The 26,682-nt window shown below is 42.4% G+C and overlaps 1 protein-coding gene and 1 pseudogene across 1 annotated transcript in view; both read left to right on the top strand.

The window, feature by feature from the left end:
• Positions 1 to 356: 356 nt before the first annotated feature.
• On the top strand, positions 357 to 24,333 carry LOC100593908 (annotated as a pseudogene).
• A 239-nt stretch (positions 24,334 to 24,572) lies between these two features.
• Positions 24,573 to 26,682, top strand: part of ARIH1 (ariadne RBR E3 ubiquitin protein ligase 1) — a 114,628-nt gene continuing 112,518 nt past the window's right edge. The window contains exon 1 of the mRNA XM_003267180.4: positions 24,573 to 25,261. Within this exon, the coding sequence (XP_003267228.2) occupies positions 24,887 to 25,261 (375 nt within the window). The 5' untranslated portion in view covers positions 24,573 to 24,886. The remainder of the gene's footprint in view (positions 25,262 to 26,682) is intronic.

A 26,682-nucleotide genomic window follows, 5' to 3' on the forward strand; every position in this document is an offset into this window, starting at 1 on the left:
CAGACTCTGTCTCAAAAAAAAAAAAAAGACAAAAAAAAATTTAAGGTGAAAAAAGAATTATATGTATTATATATTTTTTATTTAAAAATTTTTAAAGTTTAAAAATGTTTAATTTTAGGGGCAGGGTCCTGCTCTGTCACGCAGGCCAGAGTGCGGTGGTCCAATCATAGCTCACTGCAGCCTCCAACTCCTGGGCTCAAGCAATCCTCCCTCCTCAGTCTCCTGAGTAGCTAAGATGACAGGCGTGCACCACCATTCCCAGCTAATTTTTTAAAAAATATTTTGTATGTGTGGCTGAGGAATTCATGTGGAGGTCAGAATGGAAGCAAGTGTGAGAGGGTCCAGCAGAAGGAAACATGGCTGCCAAAGTGTTTGAGTCCATTGGCCTGGTCTTAGCTGTTGCAGGAGGCGTGGTGAACTCTGCCTTATATAATGTGGATGCTGGGCACACAGCTGTAATCTTTGACCGATTCTGGGATACAGGACATTGTGGTAGGGGAAAGAACTCACTTTCTCATCCCATGGATACAGAAACCAATTATCTTTGTCATTCTCGACCACGTAAGGTGCCAGTCATCACTAGTAGCAAAGATTTACAGAATGTCAATACCCCTCTTCCTGCCTGTCCCTAGCCAGCTTCCTTGCATCTTCACCAGCATCAGAGAGGGCTGTGATGAGCCTGTGCTGCCATCCATCACTACAGACATCCTTAAGCAGGTGGTGGCTCGCTTTGAGGCTGCAGAAGCAATCACCCAGAGAGAGGTGGTCTCCAAGCAGGTGAAGGATGACCTTATGGAGCAGCAGCCACATTTTGGCTCATGCTGGACGACGCCTCCTCCACACATCTGACCTTCGGGAAGGAGTTCACAGAAGTAGTGGAAGCCAAACAGGTGGCTCAGCAGGAAGCAGAGAGGGCCAGATTTGTGGTGGAAAAGGCTGGGCAGCAGAAAAAGGCAACCATGATATCTGCTGAGGGCGACTCCAAGGCAGCGGAGCTGACCACCACCTCACTGGCCACTGTGGGGACTTGCCTGATGGAGCCACGCCAGCCAGAAGCCACTGGGGATACCGCGTGCCAGCTCTTACGCTCCCGAGGTGGGGCAGTACCTGCTCCTCCAGCTGCCCCAGTGAGGGCCCACCCTGCCTGCATCTATGCGGGCCAACTGGGCCACAGTCCCGATGATTCCAAACACCGCCTTCCTTCTCCCCCTACCCCAGGAATCACTGTGAAATTTCATGATTTGCTTAAAGTGAAGGAAATAAAAGTAAATTACTTCAGGCTGGGAGCAGTGGCTCACGCCTGTAATCCCAGCATTTTGGGAGGCTGAGGTGGGTGGATCACTTGAGGTCTGGAACTCAAGACCAACCTGGCCAACATGGTACTACAAATACAAAAATTAGCTGGGCGTAGTATGCCTGTAGTCCCCGCTACTTGGGAGGCTGAGGCAGGAGAGTCACTTGAATCTGGGAGGCAGAGGTTGCAGTAAGCTGAGATTGCACCACTGCACTCCTGGGCGACAGAGCAAGACTCCATCTAAAAAATAAAAGGAGGACAGGGTCTTGTTGTGTTGCCCAAGCCAATCTTGAACTCCTGACCTCAAGTGATCCTCCTTCCTTGGCCTCCCAAAGTACTGAGATTATAGGACTTAGCCAGACATATATATATATATAAAATAACATTTATATATACACAAACATATACATATATACACCACACATTTTTAAAGGTAAAAAATAATTGTACATATATATACATTTTATATGTATATATACATTTATAGGTGAAAATTGTATTTGTATATATACATATATATGCATATATGTAAATATGTAAAATATAAAATTTTGATTAAAAGGAAGACGTAAGTGGTTAAAAAAAACACACAAAAACCAAGCCTATCCCCTTAATTCTAGACTGCTTCTCTTCACTTCATACTGTGTATCACTTGGTTAATTCCTAAAATGCCAGCCCTCATCAGTTTGTTGTTAAAATGTAAAATTGTGATTCAGTAGATTCTGGGTGAGATTGGTGGGATAGGGATCTGAAGTTCTGTGTTTCTTTTTTTTCTTTTTTTTTTTTTTTTGGAGGCAGGGTCTTGCTCTGCTGCTCAGGCTGGAGAGCATAGTGGTGCAATCACACCTCACTGCAGCCTTAACCTACCCTCTCACCTCAGCCTCCCGGGTAGCTGGGACTATAGGCATGTGCCACCACGTTCAGCTATTTTTTGTATTTTTTTTGTAGAGGTGGAGTTTCTTTCACCATATTGCCCAGGCTAGTCTTGAACTCTTGAGCTCAGGTGATCTGCCTGCCTAGGGCCTCTTGTGGATTACAAGTGTGAGCCACCATGCTTGGCTGGTTCTGCAATTCTAACAGCTCCTACCTGATGCTTCTTTAGAGTAGGAAAGAGCTAGAATGTACAGCCTTTGAATTCACATCACATTTACTATATGCAACTTTGTTTTATAATGTGTGACTACCTTGCCTACTCACTTGTATTTTAAATTCCAAGAAAGCTTCTAGCAGCACTTGAACAGCTGATTATTCTTTCCTTCTCAAAACATTTTTTCCTTCTGCTTCCTTGACATTACAGTCCCCTACTTTTGCTTGTACCTCAATGGCCTCACCTTTCAGTCTTTGCATGTGCTTAATAAGTAAGTAAATCTTTATGCAGACTCATTACCTATTATGAAGTATAATATATACTGATGTGAACACCATGCCATAGCTCCTGAATGGTTCTAGAGAGCCTTTCTCAGACTGTGTCCCTCAATAAGGGTTTACATATTTTGTAGGTAAGACAATAGCCTTATGAATGAAGTCTTGGTGATGCAGCCAGAAACTCAGAGACTCTAAGTCAAATACTCATTGGTTAGATCAAATATAATTTTGCCATAGTCTGAGGATTATAGCAGGTCACATTATGCTAATCTTAAAGTATTTCTTGGGCTGAACTTTGCAATATATATTTTAAGACTTTATTTTTTAGAGCAGTTTTGGAGCAGCAAAATTAAGAGGACAGAGATTTCCAACATATCCCCTGCCCTCCTCACAATGTATTTTACGCATGAATAGTTAGGATATTTTCAGCTGTATATAGTGAGACCTAATTCACACCAGCTAAAACACATATGGAATTTTATGATCTCGCAAAACAAAGTTCAGTAGTTAGGGTGTCTAGAGCCACGCTTTGGCTCCATTTCTATGCTATTCTCTCAGCTCTGCCTTCCTCAGGGTGTAGGGTTCATCCTTAAATGGCTTTCCTCTTGGCCACATGATGGCTGCCAGCAGCAGTAGTGGTAACATGTACCCTTCTTCAAGTATAGGTGGAGAGAAAGGAAACCTCTCACCTACTACTGAATGTAAGTCTTTCCCTTCAGTCTGATTGGTCTATGTAGGTTCTCTCCCAGACCAGTAATAGCCACCATAAGGATGCTATGTGCTGATTGCCTTAAGCCTAGTTCTGGAGCAAGTAACAAACATTGGCATGGAAGTAGGAATACCATGTTTTCACTAGTCCTAATAAAACAGCTAGGGCTAGGGATAAGGTGAGTTTCAAAGAATTATATAGAATTCATGGAAAAGAGGAGGAATGCTAAACAAATGCAAAGTTCTTTAGGAAGGAGAAGGGGAAAATAAATTCTGAAATTAAGTTATATTACTATGCTAATAGTAATTGTATAATAGCTTTTATAATAAATTTCTTGCTTGTTCTCTATATAGCTAGCCTCAGAGTGAGATGTACACTGATATATTTGATAGTGAAACCTTAATTTCAAGTGCCAAGAAGTATGAGCACATAATTCATAAATTAAGACACAGAGTCTTAATTTGTGAAACAGTACCATTACATTCAGCTTCCTGGGTTCTACCATTGAACTCAACAGATATTCTGCCTATTTCCATGTTTCCATTAACACAGCCCCAAATTATGTGAAAACTGACACTTATGCCCAATTGATCATTAAGACATGGAGAAATTCTACTTTCTTTTTCTTTTTTCTTTTTTCTTTTTTTTTTTTTGAGTCAGAGTCTTGCTCTGTTGCCCAGGCTGGAGTGCAATGGTGCAATCTTGGCTCACTGCAACCTCTACCTCCCAGATTCAAATGACTCTTCTGCCTCAGCCTCCTGAGTAGCTGGGATTACAGGAGCATGCCATCATGCTCAGCTAATTCTTGTATTTTTGGTAGAGACGGGGTTTCACCATGTTGGTCAGGCTGGTCTCGAACTCCTGACCTCAGGTGATCTGCCCACCTCAGCCTTCCAAAGTGCTGGGATTACAGGCGTGAGCTATGGTGCCCTGCCGGAGAAATCCTACTTCTCTGACTAAACTTAAGTAGAGGTTTCTAAACTTTAAAATAGAATTTAAACCTTGTCCTCATCCTCCTTTGCTTAGGTATCATACTATCAAGGACTTGTTTATGTAATAGATTTTATATTGAAGGTATTCAAGCAGAAGCTGTACTAATGTTATTGATGGTACTGGTACATCTGATAAATGACTGGTCTGGAGAATGCTTCCTAGGCCTAGCTGATTGACAGAATAACTCAAAAGTTTTAAACAATACAGATTCCATATCCTGACCATACTTAATCAGAATCTCTGAAGATGGAGCCAAAGATATGTATCTCTCAGAAGCACTACTAATAATTTTTTACAGCCAATCCAGGACTAGCTCCTGGGTAATTATTTAGGAATCTCTGGACTAAATTTTCTAAAAGACCCATTTAAATATACAATTTTAATAACTTTTGACAGTGGAAACAGCATTGCACTAGAAATTAGGTGACTGAAATTCTAGTGCCAGCTCTGCTATTGGTTACTTTGATGACAGGCAAGTTGGTTTACCCTGTGGAGCCTCAGTTTTCCCTTCTGTAAAATTAGGGATGTCTAAAGTCCCTTCCAGCTCCAAACCCAGTCAATTTTACTTGTTTGGGCATTCTGAGGAACCAAGAGTTGATTATAAAGATTCTAATTTCTAATACCTCTAGCTGTTTTTAAGGGCACATAAAGAGCTTACATAGACACTGCCATCTCAGAAGAAAGGTTCAAGATGGGGTCCATAGAACTCTTAATGGTGCTGTCATTGTTTTGGTAACTTTGAACAAATTTCCCTATAAAAACTGGGGACAAAATACTATAAATATGTGGACAAAAGTCTCTTTGTGTTACCAGTGGTTAATAGGTATCCCTGCAGCTACCACCTGAAACAGTTTCGGCTCTGACTCCAGAACAAAACTTTCAGGCCTTTAACTGTTTGATAGGGTGATATAATTCACATTACACAGCATACATGGTCCAGCTTTTAGAATATATATATATATTCTAAACTATATATATATATATATATTCTAAACAATATATATATATATATATTCTAAAAAATATATATATATATATTTGTTTTTTGAGATGGAGTTTAGCTCTTGTTGCCCAGGCTGGAGTGCAATGGCAAAATCTCGGCTCACTGCAACCTCTGGCTCCTGGGTTCAAGCAATTCTCCTGCCTCAGCCCCCTGAGTAGCTGGGATTACAGGTGCCCACCACCACGCCCAACTAATTTTTGTATTTTTAGTAGAGATGGGGTTTCACCATGTTAGGCTGGTCTGGAACTCCTGACCTCAGGTGATCCCCCCGCCTCAACCTCCCAAAGTGCTGGGATTATAAGCGTGAGCCACAACGCCCAGATGTAGTTTGTTTGTTGGTTTGTTAAGAACTAATTGTTATGGTAAGATTTGCCTTAGCCTGGGCATGGTGGCTCATGCCTATAATCCCAGCACTTTGGGAGAATAAGACCAGAGGATCACTTGAGTCCAGGAGCTCAAGACCAGCCTGGGCAATATAGTGAGACCCTGTCCCTACAAAAAATTTTAAAAAGTTAGCTGGGTGTGGTGGCGTGTGCCAGTAGTCCCAGCTACTCAGGAGGCTGAGGTGGGAGGATCACTTGAGCCCGCGAGGTTGAGGCTGCAATGAACCATGATCACACCACTGCACTCCAGCCTGGGAGACAGAGTGAGGCCCTGTTTCAAAAAATAAATAAATAAAACAAATAAAATTATCCTATGGTCCAGTTTTCTTCTGATTATCTTGCTGTAATTAAATCTAGTTTGTTTCCTGACTCCTAATTTCCCTCTCCACACCATGCCCTTTTCTCTCTTCTCTGCTTCCACACACAAATTCAACTTCTTCAACCCCTTGTTTTATGTACTTTTAGTCACACTCTTGCCCACGATGTTATCATTTAAAAACTTTATTTAGGCTGGGTGAGGTTGCTCACACCTGTAATCCCAGCACTTTGGAAGGCCGCGGCGTGTGGATCACCTGAGGTCAGGAGTTCGAAACCAGCCTGGCCAGCATGGTGAAATCCTGTCTCCACTAAAAATACAAAAATTATTCCGGCACAGTGGTGGGCTCCTGTAATCCCACCTACTCAGGAGGCTGAGACAGGAGAATCACTTGAACCCAGGAGGCAGAAGTTGCAGTGAGCCGAGATCACGCCATTGCACTCCAGCCTGGGCGACCGAGCAAGACTCCATCTAAAAAAAAAAAAAAAAAAAAAAACTCCAAAAAAGCTTTATTTACACTGAGTAACAAATAGCTAGTGTTTATTGAATGCTTACCATGTGCCAGGCACTGTATTAAGCATTTTACATACAATATATCAATTGTTATACTTTTATTTTGAGTACTATTAGATCCTCCACTATACAGATAAGACCCAGAAATATTGAGTAACTTGCCCAAAATTACATAGCTAGTTAGGTGGTGACGCAGGATTTGAAATCAAGCATTTAGACTCCAGAGCCTCTACTCTGTTGTCTCCTATAAAAGCAAGGATTAAAGAAAAATAGGCCGGGTGTGGTGGCTCATGCCTGTAATCCCAGCACTTTGGGAAGCCGAGGTGGGTGGGTCACGAGGTCAAGAGATCGAGACCATCCTGGCCAACATGATGAAACCCTGTCTCTACTAAAAATACAAAAATTAGCTGGGCGTGGTGGCGGGTGCCTGTAGTCCCAGCTAATCGGGAGGCTGAGGCAGGAGAATCACTTGAACCCCGGAGGCGGAGGGTGCAGTGAGCCGAGATTGAGCCACTGCACTCTAGCCTGGTGACAGAGTGAGACTCCATTTCAAAAAAATAAAAACAAAAGAAAACGAAAAGTGTACTAGACTATGATGAAAGAGATGAGAGTTTTGTGTTTGATAGTAACTAGCTAATATATCACTATGGACAGGTCATAATTGTTCTGATAATAAGATGAAGTCGAAACAACTACTGTGTCATAATACTCTGTGATTCTGTTATGTGAAAAGTGTATCTTTTGATCTTTTGTCTCCTGATATTTTCGTATTTGTTCTAGCACTCGCTTACATTGTAACAGTGAAACACAGGTAAATACATATTTTATGTGTGTTCTGTTTCTATTTCTATAAAGCAAAATGTATCTGAGTAGCATAAAATTTTTAGAAAATTTCAAGTCTCATCCCTATTTTTCTGGTACTTTTAGATCTGATATCTTGATGATGGCAGAAGTGGCTTAAAGTTGGAAAATTATTGTGGTTTTGCCCAACGTGGCAAATCAGTGCTTTTTACTTTGTATATAATGTATAATTTTCACAGCTATAACAATTGGTTATTATATATTGATCTTTGAAAAAGCAATGTATTCCAGTAGCATTTTTTAAACAGGGTCTTGCTCTGTCACCCAGGCTGTAGTACAGTGGTGTGATCATAACTCACTGTATCCTCAATCTCCCAGGCTCAAGTGATCCTCCCACCTCAGCCTCTTGAATAGCTGGGACCACAGCGAGCACCACCTTTTAAATGTTTTGTAGAGATGAGGTCTCAATATATTGACCAAGCTGGTCTCAAACTCCTGGGTTCAAGCAATCCTCCTGCATCAGCCTCCCGAAGTGCTGGGATTACAGTGTGAACCATCATGCCCCACTAACATTTTCTTTTCTGTTTTTGTGTTCCTATTTCTTGAATTCATGTTTCCTTATGTTTATCAAGCCTAGTTTCTTTTACTTTTAGGAATTAAGGCTGAATTAGGACTTTCAATAACTCCCATACTAAAACTCCTTATCCTTTTAAAGCCGAAATACATCAGGAGGATCAGCAAGGTCAGAGAAAGACAGGGTAGGTGGGGATAAGAGAGTAAAGCCCTTTTGCAAATAGGTACATTTACACAGACTGAAACAGGTCCTTCAATCTCTCTGCAAGTATTTAATCTCTCTACAAAAATTAAAGTGTGTTTGCTTGTTATCTTTTTCATTCTTTGGAAAACCTTTTAGCTATCGTTACTATTATTTTGACATTTTATATTTGCCTTTTTTTTTGGAGGAGTCAGTACTGAAGGGGGAATTTAACTTTTAAAATGGCCAGTTATACATAACTAGCATAGAAGCCAAAGAAAATATAGGTAAGCAAGAAAAGAAAGATCTTTTATTATTATTATTATTATACTTTAGGTTTTAGGGTACATGTGCACAATGGAAAGATCATTTTAATTGGAATGTGATGGCTGCACAACTCTGTAAATGTATTAAAGCTCACTGAATCATATACTTAAAATGGATGAATTTGCCTCTTTTTTCTTTGTTCAACGACATACGATAACCATCTTTCCAGGTCAATTCATATTCCACAATATCATTTTAAATGGGGACACAGTTTTTGATTTTATATTATGTAATTTGTTTTTTTTTTTGAGACGGAGTCTTGCTCTGTTGCCCAGGCTGGAGTGCAGCGGTGCGATCTCATCTCACTGCAACCTCCGCCTCCCAGGTTCAAGCGATTCTCCTGCCTCAGCCTCCCAAGTAGCTGGGACTACAGGTGCATGCCACCACGCCTGGCTAATTTTTTGTATTTTCAGTAGAGATGGGGTTTCACTGTGTTAGCCAGGATGGTCTTGATCTCCTGACCTCATGATCCGCCTGCCTTGGCCTCCCAAAGTGTTGGGATTACAGGCGTGAGCCACCAGGCTCAGCCATAATTTGTTTAACCAATTGATTCCCTGAACATTTTTGCAGCTAAAGTTTGGTACAAAATTTTTTAGGTTAAATTACTAAAGGAATTATTGCTAGATCATAGGGCATGCTCATTTAAAAGTTTTTATTACAAATTGCCCTCTAAAAAAACTGTATCAATTTATACTCCTATAAGTAGTCATTCTGTCCATGCACTTCTCCCATCGAAACTCAGTATTAGTATTTTATAAAGTCTCTATTATTCTGACAGGTAGAAATGATAGCTTGTTATCAATTTCCATTTTAATTACTAATAAAGTTGAACTTTTGGTCATATATTAGACATTTGTAATTCAGTTTATGTTCTCTGTCCATCTCTCCAAAACACTAGTATGTGTACATGTGTTTCTTATTCATTCATATAAGACTTTTATACATTAAGGATAAACTCATGTCATATATTTTGTAAGTATTTTTCCAGTTTGTATCTTTTATTTATGTTGTTTTTGCAGAAGAAAGTATCAAATTATATGGTCATACCTATTAATCTTTTGCTTTATAGATATTGCCTTTGGTACTATCCTTGATAAGGCCTTCCCCACTCCCAAATATTTAAATATTCAACAATATTTCTTCACTAATTTTATGTTTTCTTTCTTTAGACCTTTATGTAGATTTTATTTTTATATATAACATAGGACAAGGATATAACTTGGTAAAAAAAACGGGGAGACAAATTTTTACCTTATTTATTGCATGTCTTCTAAGTATCAAAAACTGTGTTATATATATGGTTTGTAGTAATAAACACAGTAGGAATGTTCTCATCCTTATGTAATTTACCAACTCAGAGAGATAACATACTGTTTAAGTGCAAATTTGATAACTGCTATAAAAAAGTGCTAAGTTCTATGGTATAGTATGTGGAATCTATCAACTGGTCAGGTACTTATTGAACAGTTGATCTTTAAAGGGAGATGGTTTGGTGGAAGTGAAGGGGAATTCAATTAAAAAACAACAGGGCACAGTGGTGCACATTTGTAATCCCAGCTACTCAGGAGGCTGAGGTGGAAGTACTGCTTAAGCCCAGGAGTTAGAGACCAGCTAGGGCAGCATAGGGAGACCTCATTTGTGGGGAGGGAGAACACCCAAAAAACCCAATCATACACACACAAAACCAACCAAACAAAAAACAACAATGAACATTTATTATTTCAGAGTATCCCTGGGTCAGAATGTGGGTGTGGCTTAGCTGGGTTCTCTGTTTCAGGATCTCTCGCAAAGATGCAAACAAAGTCTTGCCGAGGGCTGCAATCTCATCTGCAAGAAGATTCACTTCGAAGTTTGCTTACAAGGTTGTTGGCAGAATGCAGCTCCTCATAGGCTGTTAAGCCAAGGCTTTCAGTTCTTTGGTAGGAATTCAGCTCCTCACAGGTTTTTTGGTGGCTGGAGATCTCCTTTAGTTCCTTGGCATATAGGTCGGAATAATTTATTTTTGTCCTAGGGTGGGTACTTAAGCTTTGATAAAACTGATTTATAATGTCTTTATGGAGTAAAAATTAGCACAGCATTCATGTTCTTAGCTCTATATTCAAGAATAAAATAAGTGTGTGTATATTCTGTGAATATTCTGGTTGGTATACATTTTTGGCCTGTATGTAAATTAATATGTGGGTGACTTAAACATTCACAGAGAATTAATTATATATTGCAAAGGACAAACACATAATTCTGTTCAAGATAGGAATGTCAAGAAAACTTTAAGATGATTTTGTCTTTTAATCACATCATGGTTATAATTTCAAATTATTTTTCATTCCCTCCTTTCCTTCCCATCACACAGACTATACTGTAAATATACTCTCTGAAGTTGCACAATGTGACAACCCTGAGCTTAGCCACACAAGTATGTGCATATACAATTATTTTATTTTTTTGATCTGATGCTGACAGTGCTGTGTATTTTACCTGAACTCAGAAAATTTAATTTCTAAATTATAACATATGGTTAGATATTTACTAAAATCCTGAAACTAGAATTTTACTCCCAATCTTAGACCCTGGAAATGGTAACTCTAGTTTAGTGTACACATTTTCAACATGGGCAATATTACACCCCAAGGGGAAAAAATTGTTTTTTTGGGGAGGATATGAAAAAAAGTATGTTTTACATGTAAAGAATAGATACGCATACAGTCCATTAAAGCATAAACAGTGTATTTATGGTGTTAAAATTTTATAGTGGGGTGCTGAATAGGAAAAACAGGTCTAAAAGGGCTCCATAAGGGGGCTGATAATGAAAATAAAAGTTGAGAAACATGGCCCTAGTGCTAAGCTTAACAGAGAGCTGTTTGACGAACCATCTGGCATTAGATTTTTTCCTGCATGATTTCCTGTATTAGAATATAAGCTTCTTGGCTGGGCGCAGTGGCTCATGCCTGTAATCCCAGCACTTTGGGAGGCTGAGGCGGGCGGATCACAAGGTCAGGAGATCGAGAGCATCCTGGGTAACACAGTGAAACCCTGTCTCTACTAAAAATACAAAAAATTAGCTGGGCATGTGGCAGGCACCTGTAGTCCTAGCTACTTGGGAGACTGAGGCAGGAGAATGGCGTGAACCCAGGAGGCGGAGCTTGCAGTGATCTGAGATTGCGCCACTGCACTCCAGCCTGGATGACAGAGCGAGACTCTGTCTCAAAAAAAAAAAAAAAAAAAAAAAAGAAATCAGATTTGTATTTTCAATAATAGCTAACACAATGGTTATGTTCAACTGCATTTAGTATATGTATACTTAATTGAATTAATATGGAATACATCTTCCCCTACTTGCACTCATCCTATTAGCTCTATAAAATCTAAATGTAATGATCAAAATTAGTCTAGTAAAGCACAACCTATCACAATCTCCCTCACAAAAATCCTAGTAAAATAATGACAAATTTTATTCAAAGAATGGAAAATCTTCAAAGTAGCATAAGAGAAGGAGTACAGACTACAGACAGAGAGATGAATCAGGGCTTTGATTTCCACCTGTTACTATTTGCAAGCTGAGGAGCCTTGAGCCAAGTTATGTAAAGAGAAAGTGAAAGAGGATAAAAAAGAAAACGGGACCTTTCTAGGGGAAGGGTACAAGAAGGGACAATGACATTTCTAGCAGGTTTTTGTTTTGTTTTGTTTGAGACAGGGTCTTGCTCTGTCTCCAGGCTGGAGTGCAGTGGTGCGATCTTGGCTCACTGCAACCTCTGCCTCCCGAGTTCAAGCGATTCTTGTGCCTCAGCCCTCCCCCGAGTAGCTGTGATTACAGGCAAGTGCCACTACGTTTGGCTAATTTTTTGTATTTTCAGTAGAGACAGGGTTTCGCCATGTTTGCCGGGCTGGTCTCGAACTCCTAGCCTCATGTGATCTGCCTGCCTCGGCTCCCAAAGTGCTGGGATTACAAGCGTGAGCCACACCGTGCCTGGCCCTAACAGTCTTATATACACCCAAAATTTCAGGCATGCTGAATTTCTGGCAGGTCCCCAAATAGGGCATGGCTCAAATATGCCGTATTTCACACTTATATATTTTATATATACATTCACATTCCTCTTCCCAGAACATCATTTATTTGTCCTCCAATATTCAGCTCAGGTCACACTTTTTATTTTTTGGATGGAGTCTCGCTCTGTTGCCCAGGCTAGAGTGCAGTGGCACAATCCTGGCTCACTGCAAACTCCGCCGCCCGGGTCCATGCCATTCTCGTGCCTCAGCCTCCCAAGTAGCTGGGACTACAAGCGCCCGCCACCACGCCTGGCTAATTTTTTAAAAAAATATTTTTAGTAGAGATGGGGTTTCACCGTGTTAGCCAGGATGGTCTCAATATCCTGACCTCGTGATCCACCCACCTTGGCCTCCCAAAGTGCTGGGATTACAGGCGTGAGCCACCATGCCTGACCAGCTCAGGCCACATTTTCCCTAGGAAAGCCTCCATGACACGCTTGTGTGCCTTCTATACTGAGTTAGATACATATATTCTTGCTTCCCTAATATTCAGATCATACTTCTACTATAGTACTTATGTTATAATTAATGGTTTACATATCTGCTTCTCTTACTAGTCTGAGAACTTCTTGAGAGCTGAAATGGTTTTATTTATTTATTTATCTTTTCTTTTCTTTTGAGATGGAGTCTCCTTCTGTTGTCCAGGCTGGAGTGCAATGGCAGGATCTCGGCTCAGTGCAATCTCCACCTCCCGGGTTCAAGTGATTCTCCTGCCTCAGCTTCCTGAGTAGCTGGATTACAGGCACGTGCCACCACACCTGGCTGATTTTTTTTTTTTTTTTTGCATTTTTAGTAGAGACAGGATTTCACCGTCTGGCCAGGCTGGTCTCAAACTCCCGACCTCAGGCGATCCGCTTGCCTTGGCCTCCCAATGTGCTGGAATTACAGATAGGTGTGAGCCACCGTGCCCGGCCTATTTATCTTCTTAACCTCAACATCTAGCACAGTGCCTGACATGTTAGTGAACAACTGACTTGTTGAATTAACTAATAAAAATACAGGCATACAAGAGCACAGCAGCATTTTCAACAATTTGGCAAATGAATATTGCTTTGTTTTCTTCAAAGGGCCACCACTTTAAAATTGAATAATCATCTTTGTATATAGTCAGACCTAAAACAAAGCTCCGTACACTTCCTGTGTCAAATAATAATAATGTAAGTCCTTTACACTAACTCATTTCATCATTACAATCCAATGAGGAAAACATTATTTTTCCTTTTTTTTCCCTCAGATGAGGAAACAGGCTTGTAAGAGGTAAACTAATTTGCCTAAGGTCACATATTTAATAAGTAGGGTTTCTAGCTCTGGCATGTATGGTGCTAACTACCACACCATCGTGCCTCTCAAAGTCAGCTGAGTAAGAATACTCACTTTTGCACAATATCTCATCCCTCTGTCTGACCCTCTCCACTTGCAACCTCCCATATACACTCACTTAGGAGAAACAAAGGCTCATGGCTCATACCTGCAGCTTGTGATTTAGAAAAAAAATGTGTCCACACATGCTCGGCTTTGCTTAATGTACACAAATATACTAATCAATATGGTATAAACCTCCAGGACTATTCTGTTTTAATAACATGTAGATAGAATGTAATGATTTTAATTACTTTATTGTCCTGTCAAATTCTTTAAAATGGGAACTTGAGGCCAGGTGCAGTGGCTCACGCCTGTAATTCCAGCACTTTGGGAGGACGAGGCGGGTGGATCACCTGAGGTCGGGAGTTTGAGACCAGCTTAACCAACATGGAGAAACCCCATCTCTACTAAAAATACAAAATCAGCTGGGCATAGTGGTGCGTGCCTGTAATCCCAGCTACTCAGGAGGCTGAGGCAGGAGAATTGCTTGAACCTGGGAGGCAGAGGTTGTGGTGAGCCGAGATCACGCCATTGCACTCCAGCCTGGACAACAGCGAAACTGAAACTCCACCTCAAAAAAAAAAAAGGAACTTGGTATGCTGCTTCAGCAATTTAAATATGTCAATCCACGTATCCAATCTTTTCCGGAAAGCAAAATGTGAAGCGGCTTATAAAGACTTCTTGTCAAGTATCACAAGCTCTCCATTATTACTTTACTAAAGATGTCTGTGATGCCACTTTGCAAAATAACTGTAAGGAGTGGCATTTGGTTCCTGGGGTGGAAGAGGTGACTATGCCTACTAAATCATGGTATTGTCTCAAATGAAACCAAAAGAACCAAAAAACCAAGAGAGAAAACAAAAAGACAAAAAAGAAAGCTTTTTGATTTCTGAAAACTTTGGGGCTGTGTGGTCCTGTCAGGTGCTGCTATTTCTGGGTTTACTATTGCTACAATCTTCAAGTCCTAAAGATTTTTGCTTCCTGTTGCAGTTCTTTATTCATTCATAACCGAGCTGCATTGTATCATTTGTGTCCAATTTAGCTGGATTCCAACATCAATCCTATCTTGCCATGAAGTATTAAAGGCTGAGTTACCACTGGGGATGTGGGAGGTAGAATGAGCATTTGCCCTAGAGAAATCCTAGATGAGGAGTGCCATGGAGAACATGCATATCAGACCCCCTCTTCCTTCTGCTCCACACAACCTTCAAGTTTTCATGAACACCTAGAAGAATTAACAGGCAAGAACACTAGTGTTGATTTAATGTTGGCAAGATTCAACATATGTTGAGGTAAGAATACAATAAATGTCTATTATTTTCAGACATTTAGGTTTATACTAATTCATAAACTTTAGGTTTATATTAATTCATTCCAGCATTAACAAAAGCTTGGAAGTTTGTTGGGAATGGGCATTACATAGATGACTACATGTTCTAGGCATCAAGCACCATGTTAGAAATTATATGAAAAAAACAGTAGTTTTGAAGCACATGAATTAGTTTGTGGGAAAGAGTAGGTGGAAAGGAGGTCAGGCAGAGGCAACAGCAGGTACAAAGGCAGGACGCATAAGAAAGTCTAGCATATTATGCTTTTGTAGAATATGCCAGTCTAGTGACTTCTATCTCCTTTTTTTTCCTAGCTAGGATTTGAACCTATTTTTTTTCTATAACTTTTTTTTTTTTTTTTGAGATCGGGACTTGCTATGTTGCTCAGGCTAGTCTTGAACACGTTGGTTCAAGCAACCCTCCTGTCACAGCCTCTCAAGTAACTGGGATTACAGGCACATGGCACCATGACCAAGAACTCCTTTAGCACTACCATTTGTGCCAGTCTTCTTGGCTTGTGACATCTCTTCAACTGTGCAGTTATCATTTTTAAAATTAACCTTTTAATTTATCTCCTTCCCTAAATTATAATCTCTCTTTATTTCTCCAGAATGCCTAGAAAGGTGCTTTGCACTGAGTAGACACTAATAAGTAACTATTGATTGGTTGACCAAAAAAATCATGGCTTATGTACTTTAAGTCTTCATTAAGGATGCTAAGATTAAGTCAGGTGCAGTGGCTCACGCCTGTAATCCCAACAATTTGGGAGGCCAAGGTGGATCAACTGAGGTCAAGAGTTTGAGAGCAGCCTGGCCAACATGGTGAAACTCTGTGTCTACTAAAAACACATAAAATTAGTTGGGCATGGTGGTGGGTGCCTGTAATCCCAACTACTTGAGAGGCTGAGGCAGGAGAACTGCTTGAACCTGAGAAGCGGAGGTTGCAATGAGCCGAGATTGCACAATTGTGCTCCAGCCTGGGTGACAGGATGAGCCTCTGTCTCAAACAACAACAACAACAACAACAAAGAATGCTAAGATTATATTTATAAGAATAAAGTAGAACATTGTGAACAGAAGATAACACGTCTATTCGTGTTACTATTCATAGTAACACTATGCTGCTTTTATTACCTATTTCCAGGAGGAACAAATACTACATACAGTCAATGTTTATGGCTGCCAATCCAGAAAGCAGTAGGATTGATAGCAATTACTCCCTTATAAAAATACAAATTTTAGAATAAGAATAAGATCTTATTATAATCACTGAGAATTATATGGAAAAAAACTGGACTTGAACTCTGAAAACTTGGATCTGAATCAAGGTTCTGCAACTTGTTGTGTACTTTGGTAAATTACTTCCACCTTTGAACTTTTTTCTCATCTATAAAACGAAGTTAAGACTTCCAACTTCACAAGATCATAAAGAAGAAATTAAAAATGCATATGCAGCCGGGTGCGGTGGCTCACACCTGTAATCCCAGCACTTTGGAGGCTGAGGTGAGTGGATCATGAGGTCAGCAGATCAAGACCACCCTGGCTAACGCGGTGAAACCCCGTCTCTACTAAAAATACAAAAAATTAGCCGGGCATGGTGGTGGCAGGTGCCTGTAGTCCCAGCTACTCGGGAGGCTGAGGCAGGAGAATGGCGTGAACCCGGGCAGCGGAGCTTGCAGTGAGCCGAGATCCGCCACTGCACTCCAGCCTGGGCGACAGAGCAAGACTCTGTCTCAAAAAAGAAAAAAAAAAATGCATATGCATCTAGTGTGGCATCTAGTATAGACTCAATAATATATTTGCTCACTTTTTGCCAATTCATCCATTTAAATACATCCATAAAGCAACAAAATAAACTAGAGCTATTGTGAACTACAGACAAATGTTTCTTTTGCAAACTTTAGTTACAAAAATACTTTTCCTTCAAGTCCTTAAGTCATTAGGATAAATATACGTTCACTTTTTGGAAGATCATCATATGTTACTTTTTGTTGTAGTGTAAGCACACATTTAAGGCCAAATAAATGTATATTGCAATCATGGGGCACATAGACACTATGGTTTTGTACATTTGTCCAATTGTATGATACTATATACTGTAGTTTCAGCATTATTTTTTTTTCTTTTTTGAGATGGAGTCTTGCTCTGTCGCCCAGGCTGGAGTGCAGTGGCATGATCTCAGCTCACTGCAACCTCTGCCTCCTAGGTTCAAGCGATTCTCCTGCCTCAGCCTCCCGAGTAGCTGGGATTACAGGTGTCCACCACCACGCCTGACTAATTTGTTGGTATTTTTAGTAGAGATGGGGTTTCACCATGTTGGCCAAGCTGGTTTCAAACTCCTGACCTCAAGTGGTCTGCCCGCTTTGGCCACCCAAAGTGCTAGGATTACAGGCATGAGCCACTGTGCCTGCCCTCTAGTTCCAGCATTATCTTATCACACATTAGATAATTACTTGTATAAAAGCTCAGGCTCAATAATAAAGTCTATAGACCTTGTACAATAGGCCCCTTTGTATCTGCAGTTTCCACATCCACAGATTCAACCAACCATGGAGTGAAAATATTAAAAAAATAAAAATAAAAAGAATACAGCAATTAAAAAAATCAAATGTAACAATACAATATAACCACTATTTACAAAGCATTTACATTGCACTAGGGGTTACAAGTAATCTAGAGATGATTTTTTTTTTTTTTTTTTTCTTGAGACAGAGTCTCGCTCTGTCGCCCAGGCTGGAGTGCAGTGGCGCAATCTCGGCTCACTGCAAGCTCCGCCTCCCGGGTTCACGCCATTCTCCTGCCTCAGCCTCTCCGAGTAGCTGGGACTACAGGCGCCCGCCACCACGCCCGGCTAATTTTTTTTTTTTTTGTATTTTTAGTAGAGACGGGGTTTCACTGTGGTCTCGATCTCCTGACCTCGTGATCTGCCCGCCTCGGCCTCCCAAAGTGCTGGGATTACAAGCGTGAGCCACCGCACCCGGCCTAGAGATGATTTAAAGTGCTTGAGAGGATGTATGTAGGTTATATGCAAATAGCATGCCATTTTATATAAGGGACTTGAGCAACCATGGATTTTCTTATCTGTTAGGGTCCTGGAACCAATCTCCTGCAGATATCAAGGGACAACTGTGTTTCTAGAAGAAAGGTAAGGTAGAGACTATCTTTTATTTTTATTATTTTTTTTTGAAACAGGGCCTTGCTCTGTCACCCAGGCTGGAGTACAGTGGCATGATCATAGCTCACTGCAGCCTCAAATTCCTGGAGGCTCAACGGATCCTTCTGCCTTAGACTCCTGAGTAGCTGGGAGTACATGCATGCACCACCATGCTTGGCTAATTTTTTCTTTTTTTTTTTTTTTGAGATAGGGTCTTGCTATGTTGCCCAGGTTGGCCTTGAACTCCTGCACTCAAGTGATTCTCCCATCTTGGCCTCCCAAAGTGCTAGGATTACAGGCATGAGCCACTGTACTCAGCCCTCACTAATTTGCTTATTTTTTATTTTTTTGTAGAGGCAGGGTGTCACTATGTTGCCCAAGCTGGTCTAAAACTCATAGCCTCAAGTAATTGTCCCACCTTGGTCTTCCAAAGTGCTTCGATTACAGGCATGAGCCACTGTACCAGGATGGGGAGATCGTAAAGAAACGGCTGCAGTTAAGAATCTTGGTTTCTACTTTTGGTTGTCACTATCTCTACCAGACTTCTAATGTGGCATGTAACTTCAGTTTCTCTATACCTTATTATTAACACTTAGAACTGCTGTGATATGATCTCTCAATAATGCTGTAACACTTAATTGATATCTATAACAAAATTTGAAATACATAGATGTTTTTACAGAAATGCAAAGTACTCAGCTTATCAGTGTCTCTTTTTGTGCTCTGATTAAAATTTAATTTCTTTACCTCCTTCCTGGTAAAACACAGGAACACCTAAAACATTAAAAAACAAAAAACAGGCCGGGTGCGGTGGCTCACGCCTGTAATCTCAGCACTTTCGGAGGCCGAGGGGGGCGGATCATGAGGTCAGGAGATTTAGACCATCCTGGCTAACATGGGGAAACTCTGTCCCTACTAAAAATACAAAAAATTAGCTGGGTGTGGTGGCACACACCTGTAGTCCCAGCTACTTGGGAGGCTGAAGCAGGAGAATCGCTTGAACCCAGGAGGCGGAGGTTGCAGTGAGCCGAGATTGCGCCACTGCACTCCAGCCTGGGCGACGCAGCGAGACTCCGTCTCAAAACAAACAAACAAACAAAACAATAAAAAAACAGGCCGGGCGCAGTGGCTCACGCCTGTAATCCCAGCACTTCAGGAGGCCAAGGTAGGTGGATCACCTGAGGTCAGGAGTTCGAGAACAGCCTGGCCAACATGGTGAAACTCCATCTCTGCTAAGAATACAAAAAATTAGCCAGGCGTAGTCGCGCATGCCTGTAATCGCAGCTATGCAGGAGGCTGAGACAGAAGAATCACTTGAACCGGGAGGCAGAGGTTGCAGTGAGCTGAGATCATGCCAGTGCACTCCAGCTTGGGCGATAGAGTGAAACTTTGTTTCCGCACCGCCCCCCTCCCACCAAAAAAAAGACAAAACAAAACAAACAAAAACAAAAAGTGCTGCATTAAAACTAAGTTTATAAACAAAATGACAAAAAGCAATTTCTTCTCACTTGATTTTAGAGACAATTGCTTACATACAAGAATTTTTGGTCAGATGCCCTGTAGGGTGACCAAACCATCCCAGCTTGCCTGGGACTTCCCAGTTTGGGTACTGAAAATTCCATGTCCCAGGAAACCCCTGTCCTGAGCCAACTGGAACAGTTGGCACAGTTGGCTTTTCCATAGCTTACACTTCTATTATCTGCCCTTAGAAAAATTCCAGTGCTATTGTAATTTATATTTATCTGAAAAGCACCTGCATAGTCTTCCTGTTGGTATTCAGTACATAATCATTTGGTTAGCATATAAATATTTCTGGAATTTTGCCCCATGAGTAGATATTTTATAAATGTATACCAATATTTTTTTACCTTACTAGGACTTGGGGACAACGGGAGTGCCAAATTACCAACAATGATTATCTTGGCATCAAAAGGTATTAATTTGTGTATTTTCTTTTTCAAGAACCTTTTCCTGTTGTTGTTTAGAGAGTACCGTGCTTCTAGCTAGTAATCACCGTAGCTGGGAAAACAATAACACAGGCAATACCTTTAAGAACAAGTCATTAAAAAACAAAACAAAATCATGTATGTGGGTCATCCCTTGGCCAATGTGGGGCCAGAGAGAAGTTGTTCTACTGGTTTTCCTTAAATAGCACCATAACCTAACCTGAATCTAAGATGGTTTCCAAAATATGTATAGAACAAATGTTAACTAATTAATTCTATAAAAATATGTATAGAACGAAAGTTAATTAACCATCAAACCATGGTTATAATGGTTTATCCATGGATAGGAGACCCAAAAATTCAGAAGCACTGTAATACTTTTCATGATATTAAGAAAAAATGAAGTCATGAGATCATGGAAAAGGTTTCTGAGAAAAAAAACAGAACGATTTTCTTCCCTAGAAAATGGGGATGACACAGGCTGTGTACACATAAGCATAATTAAAATAGAACTGATTAGGCTGGGTGCGGTGGCTCATGACTATAATCCCAGCACTTGGGGTGGCCGAGGTGGGAGGATCATGAGGTCAGGAGTTTGAGACCAGCCTGACCAACATGGTAAAACCCTGTCTCTACTAAAAAATACAAAAATTAGCCAGGCATGGTGGTGCATGCCTGTAGTCCCAGCTACTCAGGAGGCTGAGGCAGAATTGCCTGAACCCGGGAGGCAGAGGTTGCAGTGAGCCAAGATTGCTCCATTGTGCTCCAGCCTGGGCGACAGAGCGAGACTCCGTCTCAAAAAAACAAACAAACAAAACTGATTAAAAAATTATAAAAAGGTGACTTATGACACTTTTTAAGAGCTCTGATTTTGTGAGTACTTAACTATGTGCCAGGTACTGTGTCAAATGCTTTAAATACACAATTTCATTTGATACTCAAAAATAATCCTATGAGAACAGGAATTATGATCCTCTAAAGTGAACCTCTAAAAGAGAGGCTTAGTAATTTGCTTAAGGTTACAGACAGCAACAGGGCCGGGGGGGGGGGGGGGCGGCGGTGCAGAGGCAAATTCAGATCCATCTGCTTCCATAACTTTTATCCTCTTCACCTTTATCCTATGCCGCTTCTCAACATTGCTGGTGTAAACTCTGGTAAAATTCTATCTCCAGCTCTAATTTTTCCTGACCTTCAGTCTTGTATCTTAGTTTATGGAACTGCCTACTCAACACCTCTGCCCTGATGTCTAACGAGCACCTCAAATAACACGTTTCAGTAAGTGATGCCACCATTCACCCAGTCGCTCAAGCTCCAAATACAGTAAGCATCCTTGTTTCCTCCATCAAACCCACTGTCAAGCCACCAGCAAATATTTTGGCTCTTCTTTCAAATTCTATCTCAATCTGGCCACTTCTTATCACCTCCATTGCCACAACCCTAGTTCAGGCTATTATCTACTTACCTGGACTATTGAGATAGGCTCATAATTGCTTTGTTTTCATAGTCCATTCTCCATAAAGCAGTCAGTTATCTTTTTAAAAACACAGATCATATAGTTTCACTCTTCCGCTTAAAACCTGTTAATAATTGCCACTGCAATAATGTAAACTTCTTAAAATGACCTACAAGGCCCCTACTGGCCCCCTACCTTGATCTGCTTTCTCTGACTTTATCCCTTAACACCCTCTTCTTTGCTCAGCATGTCTCAAGTCACATTGGTCCTGATATTTTCAAATTCCTCTGTGACTTAAAAAGTCACGTGCTTTGAGAAGATGTGAAAGGGCAGGGTTGGAAGTTTGAGGAAATTGCCAAAGGTGTGAAAGAGTTGTCAAGAGTGGGAGAACAATCCAGAAAAATTTAATAGAATTGCTGGGAAGTATTGAGGGGCGAGTTGTGCTTGGTGATTGAAATTAAGTAGGCTGGGTGTAGTGGCTCATGCCTGTAATCCTAGCACTTCGGGAGGCCAAGATGGGAGAATTGCTTGAGGCCAGGAGTTCCAGACCAGTCTGAGCAACATAGTGAGATGTATCTGTACAAAAAAATAAAAAATTAGCCAGGTATGGTGGTGTGCACCTGTAGTATCAGCAACTCAGGAGGCTGAAGTGTGATGATCCCTTGAGCCCAGGACGTCGAGGCTTCAGTGGTGATCGCACCACTGCATTCCAGCCTGGGTGCCAGAGCAAGAGTGCCTCCAAAAAAAAAAAAAAAGAAGAAATTTAGTAATAGAATACAGATGGCTACACACATTTCTCTAATAGTGGGCAGCTGATCCATTATCAAAGTGGAGACTATGGATGGTAGGGTTCATTCAAGGTAGGGGTACAATGAAAAGAAAGGTGAGGCAAAGGAGTTTAGGGTACTGACGAGTGTTACTGAATTTTTCTGTAGGTAATATCACAATGGAGACGGGGTGGACAGAAGTGTTCCTTGTATCCATGGCTTGCCTTAGTTGTGGCAGCAATCTAGAATTGCTAAATAGAAACACTGAATCAAAGAACCTAGACCTGGCTGGGCGCTGTGGCTTATGCCTATTACCCCAGCACTTCGGGAGGCCGAGGCAGGTGGAGCACCTGAAGTCAGGAGTTCGAGACCAGCCTGGCCAATATGGTGAAACCTCGTCTCTACTAAAAATACAAAAGTTAGCCTGGGGTAGTGGCATGCGCCTGTAGTCCCAGATACTCAGGAGAATTGCTTGAACCCAGGAGGCGGGGGTTGCAGCAAGCTGAGATCACCACTGTACTCCAGCCTGGGAGAAAAAAACAAAACAAAACAACAACAACAAAAAAACCTAGACTACCAGTATTGAGGTTAAATGCTTTACTTTGTAAATCCTGAGGTTAAGAAATATAATTATTAGTATTTTAAAACTTACAAAGTGGACAAATTGGTAGAAGCTTTTTAACATTATAATGGAATTTTTCACTTTTCAAAATCAATTTCCAAAGGGAACCTATAGGTTGAAAAGTAAGATTTATCAACAAATCAGGGATTTAGATTTTAAAAGGTTTTCAATCTGGCCAATTCTTCAGATTATCTCAAGAGGGAGCCTTCTTATGCCTCTTCTTCCTTCATAACACTTCTCTGGCTCGCACGTCCTGTTTACAAAGATTTAAGCCCACTCTTAGTTATAAAATGCTCTTAACTGACATGACCCCTGACTAACTTGCCTAATATTTTGCTGTGTACCCTCCATGCACTTTAAGCTCCCCAAACTATTAATTACTTGACACCTTCTGCGCTTCTGCTTGTTCTCTGCGGCCAGACCATCTTCCCTATCTGTTGAACTCCTAGCCATTCATCAACACTCAGCTCACATAGCACACTTTCAGATGAGATTCAAGCATTATCTCTCTGGCTACATTTGGCCCTTGTAGATATTTCTATTATTGCCTGTATTTTGTTGAAGCATTCATGTCTTTTATGTACTATATAGTATATAATACATATACATTACAAAGCATTTTTATGATTCATGTTTCGGGGCATCCAGCGGTTAAAATAGGGCAAGGGTTATGTGGTCTTGGCCAGGTCCCTTTTCCTTTCTGAGCTTGAGGTTCCTCAGGTATAAAATGGGTACTATGGCTCCGTGAAGATGAGACAGAATATATGTAAAGCCCTTACACAGTGCTCAATTCATGAAAGCCATCGCTGTTTACATTGTTTAGGGCCCTCAAGAGGCGCTCTTGTCAGCGGGGTGGAGGAAATGCCTCTTTAAAATGACGTCATTATAGGAGACTTAAAAACCACGGCACGTCTGTACAAGTGGACAGAATCACACAGCTACCTAAAGTGGGTTCACCTGTTATACAGTTTAGAGGTTCCACTTACAACAGGTTTCCATCAGTAGCCAAAGCAACAGAAATTTTAGCTTAACGGCTGAGGGCTTCCGGGATTACCACAGGGCAGGCGGGAAGCACCTTTCCGCTCGGGTGGGAAGGCCGCGTCCCCATGGGACTGCCTGAGTGGGCTGGATCCCTATGGCCTGCGGCAGACACCAGCACCTAGGCGGTCCAGGGGTCCCTCTCTCGGTGACTGGTGACCAGGAGGCCGCAGTCTCTTCACATAAAAGGTCTACGGGTTTCCGCTCGGCCCTCACAGCGGCAGCGGACCGAAACGGGAAAGCAATTCCCGCTCGGCTCCGCTCTGTCCCAGGCCCAGGAAGGCCGGGCCATGGGGTCTCCCCGGGCTCCACGCAGGGGCGGCGGGGCGGGGCGCAGTGACGCAAAGAGGAGGGACGCGACGACGCAGCGCGACGCGGTGACGCACGCCCCTTTGTTGGCTCAGTAGCGATAGCAGCGGCCGTGGAGGCGGCGCTGGGTACTGTTTTCTCTCGGAGGCCGGAGCGGAGCCGCGTCTGACTGAGGCGAGCAGTAAGCGGCCCCCTCGCTCCCTCCCTCCCTCCTCCGCGCCCTCCCCGCCGCCACCAGCCGTCAAACGCCAACCGCCGCTCCTGGGGAGGAGCCGCGGCCCGCGGGGCCGGAGCCAGGCCTGCGTCCGGACATCAGCCGGAGCCGGAGCGAGAGCCGGGGCCTCGGCGTCCCCGCCCTCTCCCCGCCTCGGCCAGCGTCCGCCGGGCCCCCGCGCGTCGCGCCATGGACTCGGACGAGGGCTACAACTACGAGTTCGACGAGGACGAGGAGTGCAGTGAGGAGGACAGCGGCGCCGAGGAGGAGGAGGACGAAGACGACGACGAGCCGGACGATGATACCCTGGATCTGGGCGAGGTGGAGCTGGTGGAGCCCGGGCTGGGCGTCGGCGGGGAGCGGGACGGACTGCTGTGCGGGGAGACGGGCGGTGGCGGCGGCAGCGCTCTGGGGCCCGGCGGTGGCGGCGGCGGCGGCGGCGGCGGTGGTGGTGGCGGGCCGGGGCACGAGCAGGAGGAGGATTACCGCTACGAGGTGCTCACGGCCGAGCAGATTCTACAACACATGGTGGAATGTATCCGGGAGGTCAACGAGGTCATCCAGGTGAGGGTGGCCGCCGCACCAGCTGGACCGGGCCCGACGGGGGAGCGGATTCAGGCGGCACGCGCGGTCCCGAGGGACAGGCCTGGGCCTGGTGCGCAGCTTAGCCCGGTGCCTCCCGGCCTTGTCTTCTCCGCTGCCTCTGCTGGGGATAGAGGGTGTCGAAAGCAGAGGTTCGCCGATTAGCCGGGTGTGGGGAGGTGCGCTGGGGGCGGTGCTTCCCAAGTCCTGCTATGGCGGAGGCCTTCGGCCGCCTAAGCCTTCCCTTGCGGGCAATTTCTGCCAGTCCCTGGGCCCGGTGCCCTTTCTCTGGCCGGGCGATCGTCTACTGGGGCGGGGCGGAGGAGGTGGGGTGGAGAAGAGGAGTCAGGAAGAATTGGGCCCCGACGAGGCTTACCCCGGCCTTAGCCTCATTTGAGCACTTTTGGAAGGGATTTAGAGTAGGCCTAAGAGCAGCTTGGTGTACAGTTGCCCCAAGTGGGCACCAGTTAATAAAGAAATGGATCTTGGCAGTCTCAAGTGCCTACTTAAAGGTGGGGGAAGGGAAGTATTTCTCGGAAGAGGTGCTGATGGGCCTTCTTTTCAGATGGTGAGGCTTCTGCTTACATCTTTTTTACGTCTTTGCTGTTTGGGACCTAACTGCTACTTTTTCTAGTCGTAGCATATGACTTGCTTGAAGCCGTTGGAATAGTTACTGCATATTGCATACCCTTCCTTGTAGCTAAAACAACAACAAAACGCAGTGTTGTCTAATATTGGACAAGACTCTATTGTGAGTTAGAAAGCAGAGGTTTTCTGCTTGTGAACTCCTTTCTCTGATATTTTCTATTTTGTGGTAAGTTAGGCTTGGTGTAAGTTGATAACTACATCTCATTTAACCATGTGCGTCAGATTTTGTATTTTTGAGCTTTAGAAAATCCAAAGTTTTCATTTGTTTGGGGGAAAAAAAAACCTCAGTTGTCCTGAGGAGTCAGGGATATGGCTGAAGAATAAAAATGAAGCTTGATTCAGTGCAACTTTTAGAAAACCTGGAAGGAAACATGTATGAGCAGCAAGTTACTATTGTCTTGTCAGTCACTATTTCTTTTTTGTTTAACTTAAATTGGTTGGCTAAATATTCATTGACAAATTAGAAGTATGTCACTGTCAACTCGTTGACTTTCTATAATTAACTGATTTTTATAGTAATGTAAGTAACAGTTTTAAATATTGAAGCATCTATTCAGGCACTGTTTCAATACAGTGTTTTTGCATAATAGAAAAATCTCTGATATCTAGTGCCATTACTAAATAGTGGAAGTCTTAATTTTTAATATACAGAACACAGTCTAAGAAGGAAGTTGAGGATTGTAGAAGATAATTTTTTTTTGTTTGTTTGAGACGGAGTCTTGCTTTATCGCCCAGGCTGGAGTGCAATGGCGCAA

The sequence above is a fragment of the Nomascus leucogenys genome, chromosome 6 (assembly GCF_006542625.1).
Source record: "Nomascus leucogenys isolate Asia chromosome 6, Asia_NLE_v1, whole genome shotgun sequence".
In the NCBI taxonomy this organism is placed as follows: Eukaryota; Metazoa; Chordata; class Mammalia; order Primates; family Hylobatidae; genus Nomascus; species Nomascus leucogenys.